Source organism: Chrysemys picta, chromosome 9 (assembly GCF_011386835.1).
Source record: "Chrysemys picta bellii isolate R12L10 chromosome 9, ASM1138683v2, whole genome shotgun sequence".
NCBI classification, from domain to species: Eukaryota; Metazoa; Chordata; order Testudines; family Emydidae; genus Chrysemys; species Chrysemys picta.
In genome coordinates, this window is record NC_088799.1 from 3,728,923 (window position 1) to 3,738,386 (window position 9,464).

The 9,464-nt window shown below is 44.4% G+C and overlaps 1 protein-coding gene across 2 annotated transcripts in view; it reads right to left on the reverse strand.

The window, feature by feature from the left end:
* The window catches only part of TP63 (tumor protein p63), a 138,737-nt gene extending 129,831 nt beyond the window's left edge, over nt 1-8,906 (reverse strand). The window contains exon 1 of one of the 2 annotated variants that reach the window (XM_065557509.1): nt 8,866-8,906. In XM_065557509.1, the coding sequence (XP_065413581.1) occupies nt 8,866-8,891 (26 nt within the window). In that variant the 5' untranslated portion in view covers nt 8,892-8,906. Of the gene's footprint in view, nt 1-6,597; nt 6,711-8,865 lie in introns of those variants that run through there. The other variant, XM_042843866.2, reaches the window with a different exon arrangement.
* Between the last annotated feature and the right edge of the window lie 558 nt (nt 8,907-9,464).

The window sequence follows — 9,464 nt, forward strand, 5'->3', positions numbered from 1 at the left end:
CACCTATGGCCAAATCTTCACCTGAGTGTAACAACCAAGAGTGAACTCTCATGCAAATCTGGCTGCAGCGGTGGGTGATGTGCCCTGGGAATGTTTGACCAGACCTTCAAGACTTCTACCAAGGAGAACAGCCCCCACAGTTACACTGGCTAGAATACAAACGACAAGGGCTCATAAGACTTCAGACTCAAGCAATTCCCATGGGGGGGGGAGTAGGAGGGAAGGATCAGGAAAACCAGCTCTCCTGCACCCCTCACCTCTGTGGAGCAAGCTCAGTCCAGCTCTGATTGAAGTCACTGGCAGTTTTGGCCAGGGGCTTAAGCAGTAGGGTGACCACATAGCAAGTGTGAAAAATCAGGACACTTTTTTTCGGGCGTGGGAGGGATACAGTCGCATATATAAGACAAAGCCTCTAATAGCAGGACGTCTGATCACCCTGGTCATCAGGAGCAGGCACCGTCCTCCTTCCATGCTTGGAAAGCACCTAGTGCCTAGCAGGCGCTGTCAGATAGACATTAATTACAAGCCCTGTGGTTTTCTTCCTTTGGGTTTGGTGCTTTCAGTTCAAGCAGCAAGTTTTGGCCACTGTCACAAGCAGGATACCAGACGGGTTAGAGGATTGTTCTGCCCTCACAGAGTAGTATTTATGCTAAGGTGAGCAGTAAGGAGTACCACTGTCTACAAGCAAGAAATCTGTGGAACCCGATTAGCCCTGTCTGCCAGCGTGAGGGATTGACTTTGTTTTCAGATACTATGTTTAAATATTATTCTGACAACAGTTCATCATCATATCACTCAACTTGTCTTAAATAGAAATATGAGTGACTTGTGCCAGAATTAGTACAGGCAGGGCCAGTTTTAGGGGCAGGCGACCGCTTGGGATGCCGGGCTTGGGGGGCACCGGGCTCGGAGGGCTGTTTTTGTTGTTAGCAAATTTATCGTCTCATATGACAAGGATAAATCATTCATGCAAATTGTGCCTCAAAGTCATGAAACAGGCTACAAATGCAATACAAAATAAGATATTCAAAAGTTTAACAAATTGAGGGGAGGGGCACTGAAGACGCTTCTCGCCTGGGGCATCATTTGGTCTAGGGCTGACCCTGACTATGGGTCCACTGAATGAATAACTTTCCTTTTGATTCACAACTGGACAGGGACTCAGCACACATCTCTGTGCTGTGCATAACTCTCGGCTGTCCCTGATTACAAGGTGGGGCCTGCATTTTTGATCCAAATGGGCCTCCTTCCTACACAAAGATGGAAATCTCTGTTTTATTACCCCAGGTGAATAATAATGAGCACTTACATATAGGGCTTTTCACCTGCAAAGTACCTTATAAGCATTAACTTTCACAACACTTCTATTTGGCAAACACGTATAGGAACATTGTTTTCTTATTCCACGCGTGAGGGAGCTACAGCAAAGAAGTTAAACTACTTGTCCACGTACACACATGACGTAATGATTAGAATTAAATAAAGTTTGCAGATGACACAAAAATTGGGGGCGTGGTAAATAATGAAGAGGACAGGTCACTGATTTGGAGTGATCGGGATTTCTTGATAAACTGGGGCAGGCAAACAATATGCATTTTAATATGGCTAAATGTAAATGTGTACATCTGGGAACAAAGAATGTAGGCCATGCTTACAGAACTCTATCCTGGGAGACAGTGACTCTGTAAAAGATTTGGGGGTCGTAGTGGATAATCAGCTGAACATGAGATCCCGGAGTGACGCTGTGGCCAAAAGAGCTAATGCCATCCTTGGATGCATAAACTCAAGTAGGAGCAGAGAGGTTATTTCACCTCTGTATTTGTCACTGGTGCAAAAGTTGCTGGAACACTGTCCAGTTCTGATGCCCACAATTCAAGAAGGATGTTGATAAATTGCAGGGGGTTCAGAGAAGAGCCATGAGAATGATTAAAGGAATAGAAAACCTGCCTTCTAGGGACAGACTCAAGGAGCTCAATCTATTTAGCTTAACAAAGAGAAGGTTAATGGGTGACTTGATCACAGTCTATAAGCACCTACATGGGGCACATTTAATAATGGGCTCTTCAGTCCAGCAGAGAAAAGTATAACATGATTTAATGGCTGGAAGTTGAAGCTAGACAAACTCCGACTGGAAAGAAGGTGCACATTTTTGACAGTGAGAGTAATTAACCATTGGAACAATTTACCAAGGGTCGTGGTGGATTCTCTATCCCAGCTCAATTTCAAGACTGGGTGTTTTTCTAAAAACTCTGCCCTAGGAATTATTTTGGGAACATTTTCCGGACTGTGTTCTAGATGATCACAACGGACCCGTCTATGAATCTAAGAAACGCAGGAGTTTTGGTTACCAGGCCTGTGCTGAGACCACATCTCTCCAGTAATTGAAATCCATGAACCTAAGTCATGGTCACTCATTTAAAAGAAGCTATTAAAACTCTTCCTCCTCATTCTCCCATGCACCCTAACACATTTTTGGGAGGAGATTTTTCCATTAACCTCTTTTTAAAAAAAAATTCAAGATATAACTGTCTTTCGGTCAAAAAATACTGTGACCAAACCTAAGAAACCATATTTCTGACATAGACTCAACAGGGGTTAGAAGTGATCAATGAGATTCAAGGACTGTTTCTCAAGCCCAAGCAATAGTGAGAGTTTTATAAGGGTGGGCTCTAAGCCAATCAGCAGTATGATTTATATGGCCTAAAATGAAAGAAGAAAGAGCAGTTTGTAGATGAGTCCATTCATGTTAATGGAATTACACCAAGGGTGAGTTTGCTCCAGTATATACCTACGAAATGCCAGCAATCAGAAACTTTGAGACAACAGATTTTGCACTCACATGAGCAAAGAGGGAGCCAGATGTGAGGACAGGCAGGATGTTAATCTGTTTCTCCTAACAGGTGCGTCTCTTACAAAGAAAAACATAATCCAAAGGGAGCAGAGTTTCTAGGTAAAGTACAGTCTAATGACCGTCATTTCCAAAAACATGAGTGACTTATCTGTAAACATCACTCCCCCAGCTAGACTTAAGCTGAAAAAAGTGGCTTGGAGAGAAGGACTAATTATATAGCTCCAAGCATTGGGACTTTGATCATAATTACAGTGCCTTCCTGGTTTTACATTAGTAGCTTTCAACTGCAGCTAGGCAGACACTTCTTGAAAGGTGGAACCCCCATCTACTTTAGAGAAGTAGATTATTTGATGACTCACAACTATTGTAGGTTTTCTGTCGTACCTGTTACTAGTATATCTAAGGTCCTGATCCAGGAAGGTACTTAAGAATACATGTAATTTTATGGACAAGTAGTTCCATTGACTACAATGAGTAGATAGTTCACTGAGACTAATCATGTGCTTAAAGTTATGCATGTGGTTAAGTACCTTGGATCTGGGTCAGAGAGCTGAACTATCTTTAGAGACTCTTTATAAACCTTCTCTTGGAATATAACAAAAATAGAACCCTTGCTTTTATTTTATGGTTTGAATTAATTGGTTTTGACGTTAACCAGCCATTGGGATCTTATCCTTTCAAGGGAAATCATGAAACAATTTAGCCACGTGCCTCTTCTGCTAACTGCTCCTTTTGCAACCCACTTACACGCTCTACCTTGGACGTCTTCACTATTGCACAGGGAATAGTCCAGTCGAAGGGTCCATTTCTTTATCCAGGCCATGAGCTCAGGTCACGGAGCACTGAAGTGCTCATAGCAATATATTCTGCTCATCAACGGAGGTCCATTTGCTGCAGCTAGCCCAGCTCATCTCTGCTATTGTGACCCACGAGTGTTCTCGGTTTCACCTGCTGCATTTAGCAAGTGGCAAATGGCCTCAGAAGTGTTGTGAGATGGGTATTCGCCAGAGCGTCAGGAAGGTAGGACAGGAAGCAGAGTGGTCTAGGAGAGCCAGCGCTGTCCTGGGCAATCAGAGGACGTGTGGGTCTATTCCAGGCTCTGCCACTGACTGTCTGACCTTTGACATGTCCCCTCACCAACCTGTGCCACAATCGCCCCACCACCCAGGAACAAGGAGGTCGTGTTTAAGAAAATGCCCTAAATCAAAGTGAGAAACGGCTCTAACTGCAGCAGGATTTGCATACTTAGCACTAAATATGTTTATTAAAAAAGGGTTGGGGGGGGGGGGTTCATGAAGTAGAGCTAGTTGTAACTTGGAACTTCCATTCAGGGGGAAATTCTGACATTCTGAAATTTCCCTTCGTCACAAATCAGAACGAAAGTTCCCCAGGATTTCATTTAGGAAATATCAAAACAACGATACTGAAGCATCGTCTTATTTCACTGCAGTTAAAATGCTTCCTTCCAACTGTCTCATTCTGATTTTCTCCTGTGTATTATATAAATAATATCATCCTCCTAGAAAGGTCAAAAAGAAGCACTTTGACCTTATCCAAATGAAACATTTAATAACAGCTACTTCCCGTGAAACATTTCAATTTCATAAGCAGCATTTTCCAACAGAAAACATCCACTGGAAAAATCCCAAACAGCTTCACTATGAAAGATCCTGTTACGTCCTCTGACCCACAGGATCAGCACAGCTCAGGCAGTAGCAAGATAAGTGTGCCCACTCTGCGTTCAGTCAACATGCCTTGCCCCTCGTGGAGGAACGAGAAGGAAAAAGATGTAGACCTTGGCTTCTCTGCTGAGCCTGTCAACACAGAGGCCAATGGTAGGGGTGGCTTTTATAATGCAGACTCGGAACTGGACCGAGCTCACCTCTCGTTCCATGCAAATAGCCATGAGATGGTTACGACCTGTGGGCATGACTCACCTGGGCTGGACTTGAGCTGTGGACCTGATATCACATTACCAGTCCCAAATCACCCTGCATCCTCCTCCCACACTATTTATACACTTATCTGCAAACATTCAGTGTGACCATAAGGCGCAAAGCTTGGGCCACAAGCTACAGACCAAGGATTTGCTTTTAAAGTGATTTTTAAGGCCAGAAGGGGCCGTTATGACAGACTGACCTCCTGGATACACAGGCCAGAGAACTTCACTCAGTGAAGCCCTGAATTTCTGCTTGAACTACAACATACATCTTAGAAAGATGTCCATTCTCGATTTCAAGATTTTGAGTGATGGATAATTCACCACATCTGTAGGCAAGTTGTTCCGGAGATTAATTACCCTCACTTTTAAATATTTGCTCCTGGATTCTACTCTGAATTTGGTCAGCCTTGCCTTCCAGGCACTGGATTTCCTTCTGCCTTTGTCTGATAGATTAAAGAGCTCTTTGCGATCTTCAGAAATCTTCTCCCCGTGTCGGTACTCTCACTGTATTTCTTTCGCACCAAGCACACCCTCATTGAGGTCAGTTGGATTGCACAGATTTCATGGAGATCAGAATTTGGCGGAGTTTGTCTCAAGAGCAATACAACTTCTGTTGTGGAAGGTTTCACAGGGGAAACCAATACCCTCCTGCTATGTTCCACATTCCCCAACGAAGGCAGCGCAGCCAAGGAGTGCTTGCTATTTCTCACCACCAGCCCTCCTCCTTCCCCCAAACCTCAGGCGCTCTCTCTCTCTCCCCCTGCCAGTTTTCCACACTGCCCACAGGGCTCATCACATGGAGCAAGCCCTGGGTACGTATCAGCGTGGAGTAGGGGAAGAGAAAAACATTATGGCAAATCTTGTTAATGAAAAAGAGATCACAAAGCTTCTATAATCCCCTGGGTTATGTGACAGTAACCAAGCACTTACTTAAACAGACAGCCCTGCAACATAAGCAGCCTTCATTAGGCAAAGCGCTGAAGGATGAGTTAACCCTGGAGTATCTGGCCAACAGGCTCTCATAATCCAGACAGAAGCTATCCTTCAAGGAGTGTCTCCACAAGAGATCACAATGAAAGGACTTCACCTCTCCTCGCTTTATGACTGGAAAAATACCGTCTGCATGTCATTTGCATGTTTAAATATAGCAAGCGCCTCTTAGAAGAAACAAACAATCTGATACACTGAGACCCCATTCTGTGACATGCTTTTTTATCATCTGGAAAGCTATAAAAACAGCTTAACACCACTAAAAATAAGAGTTGTTGTTAAGCCACAATGTTCACGAATAAGCAGCGCACAAAAATATTCTTTGGAAATGACTATCTCGGAAAGATAGCAAAAAACTTCTACAGTTTGGCTCTCCTCCACAACTTACTTGATTCGTCTTTTAAATACCCAGAACTCGAGGTATTCTACTAATGCTTATGTTCTGTCCAGGAGCCTTTTCATTTAAAAAATAAATCTATGTACAATTAAAGGACTTTTGACACTTCTCAAAGTACAGTAATAGTCTAACCCCAAGCGCAAGGCAAAAATATTGTTGGCTTTCACATTATTTATCAGATCTCTTTTCTGTAGCCAAAGGGGAAAAGGGAGATATTTTAAACGGATGCCTATAATTAAACAATAACCAGTTAGAAAGCCAAAAATAATAATCAGCTTCACCGAGCATGAAGCGAGTGGCACATTTTTCCCCCATGCAGCCCAGCTGCCACCGCACGCTAGCAGAAAAGATAATAATTACACAAGGCACTCGGATCAAATCTGCGATAGGAGAAACTTATGTCACACTCCAACTCACCGCTGCATGCAGGGATCAGGGTAATATTGCAAGGTGGTGTATGGTGTAGGTTCAAAATTCATTTCCTCCGCTCCCTTTTCAGGGATAAACACAACAAAACCAATAAATATATATAAAGCCAGCAGGCTAAATGCAATAAGGTCAAGTGATACAAGAGATAGAACTTTAGAGACTTATTTTACACTTGCAAATGGGTGGGGTCTTCCCGGGGCTTGGCCAATGGGATTCATCAAGTGACCCTGAGCATCACAGTCACTCCTTACCAGCTGGGCATCTTCTGCAGAGATATTTCCCCCTCCTCTCTACATCCTTAATAATCTTTGGTGCACATCGGCCACACTTGTTGTCGAGAACTCATCTCGGGCATCTCTGAACTTCTGATCTCGCTGGCCATTGGTTGCCTTCCATGGTGACCTCAGAGGTTAATTTTGGCAGCTCTGGGATTTTGCAAACCGTTGTACTCGTCGGTCAACTTTGCCTCCGAATGGCCAGAGTTTCCTGCGCTAGGTGCTGCACCTGCTCAGATCGGATCTTGCTCTGAGTGCTTTCACGGCCACCTCTGGGGCTAACATGTTTACAGAGTTGCCTAGGGGAATTTTCATGTCAGTCTCTCTCTGCAGTTAAACCTTCCGTTGTGGTCACGGTTTCAAAAGCTGAACGACCAAAAACCCAGGGAAATTCCTCAATTAAATTTAACTCTGAACTCTTGCTCCTTTACCCCATCAAAAGAAAAATGAAACCAAATTTTCAATTTTTCTCTAGGATTCTTTTCCTTTTTTAAAAAAGGAATTTTTAAAATCCCAGTATGTTTTTATAGTTCTTATAACTCTCCCACACAGAGTTGCAATATACTTGGATATTTAAAAAAAACAAACAAACAAACAAAAAAACTTTCCCAGGAAGGAATTAAAGAATAAATCCAGGCTGTTACAAGCAGCTGGAAACAACAGCAAAGTCAAGTCCACAGGAGGAAATTAACCTTGATAAGGGAAAAGATAAAAAGCAGGTTGATCCCCATCAAGAAAAACAAAACAAGCTTTTATTTTTCACCACCAGGAAACGTACCAGGGAAACAACCTGCTCTGTTGCCACTGCTTCACCCCCTCCGTGCCTCACTCAAATAGTGCGTGCTGTAAACCTATCCCGGTTTTGTGGTTTTGGAGAATGAATGAAATATGAATCAGGAGCTAAATTAAAATGGATTCCAGCAGGAAAAAATAGCGTCCACGTATCTATCCACCAACAGGATTGCATCTTCAAGCGGGGGGTGGGGGGGAACTGACCCTCAACTCACCTACCCACAATGCACCTGCAAGGTGCTGATGTCAGCACAAATGCCAACCTCATGAGCCAAGGCCAGGAGCCCTCTTCCGAGGCAGAGAACTGGGCTTTTTATTTTTCCTCGTAGGAAATTTTGGTTGGAAGTGTGTCATGTGGAAACATTTTCTTTGCTGTCTGTGCCAGGGTGGCAGGGAAGCTATTTAAAACTTGACAGTCTCCACCCACACTCAGCCTGATAGTTCCTAACATCTGTGAATTGTGAATCCCGTAAACTTGCAGCCCTGAGCCCTGGCCAAGTCCAGGCAGCTAACATTGCAATATGTGGCGTTCGGGGAGCAAGAGGGGATTGGCAATTAATTCTAGAGACTGAAGTCAAGGGCTCTGTCCCTGTCAGACATAAGGCTGTCTACAAGACCTGCTCAGAGGAGGAGAGTCTGTTACAGTCTCAGCTACCGAGCCTGGCAGTTTAGCTAAAGCTGTAGAGATTCATGCTTCTGCTGTTGGCCAAGATGGTGGCCATCCCACATGGACAGAATGCAATCAAATAGTCCTTAAACTGTCATTCACACTGAAAACAGTCCCACTATTGCAAGATGAATAAGTGTAAGAAGTGTGACAAGATCTTAAAAGGTCCAGGAACACGGTTCTGTATCTCATCTGAAAGACAGCAACTAGCGATTGCATCCCTTTTAGAAACTTTCTGGGACTTTTCCTTAGGGATTTGAACAAGTGCCATGCATCTTACAGCCTGGGCCGTGAATGTTCCGAACCCTCATGGCTACAGCTGGGGAGACTCCCAAAGGTTCGGAGTTTTGTGAATTTGGGATCAATGGCCAAAATCTGGATGCTTCTTCCAATCTAGCCAAACCTTTTCGCCTACAGAACAGGGCTGGAACAGTTTGTCCCACGCACTTTGGACGCTTCTACTCCAGTCCTGGCTGGAAGATGGAAGTGTAGGCCACCACTACGGACAACTGTGATCTGTACCTCGACCACCTGGTGAGATTCTTCATGGCCTTCCCCCTCCTCTGACAGCTAAGGCCTCGTTCCTGAAGGCAGAGCTGCTCGGCTTGTGGAATTCACACAGTGCTGCCATCCAGCCAACATACTTACCCTTCCTTGAAGAAAATCTGTTGGGTAGAAGGGGAGAAAAAGGATCATGTTGGGGAGCAAAGAATTCAGATGCGGGGCAGCTGCCCATTTTGCGGCTGGTACATTTCACCATGGCAGGCTGGAATTAAAGAGGCAATTGTGACGAGGGTAAAACTCAGTGGCTGCATCGCTGGAGGGTAGAAGAGCCTGCGATATCCCAGCTGGTCACAACATCTCAGAGGCCGTTGTCACACAGTCTGGCAATGGGATGATACTTCCCCGCTGGCAGAGTGCACATGCCTTAGAGAAGCGCGAAGGAAGCCAGGGCATAGCAGATCTGTCTGCGGGACGGATTTGCAGTTGGAGTCTCACATTAATTAGGTGGCATAAGGGTATGCGGAGGAGGTATGTGTGTAGGTGGGTTAGAATGCAGGGTGTCACTCCAGCATTGTTGTTTTTGAGTCTGGGAGAGACAGACAGCTGTGGGGCTCTCC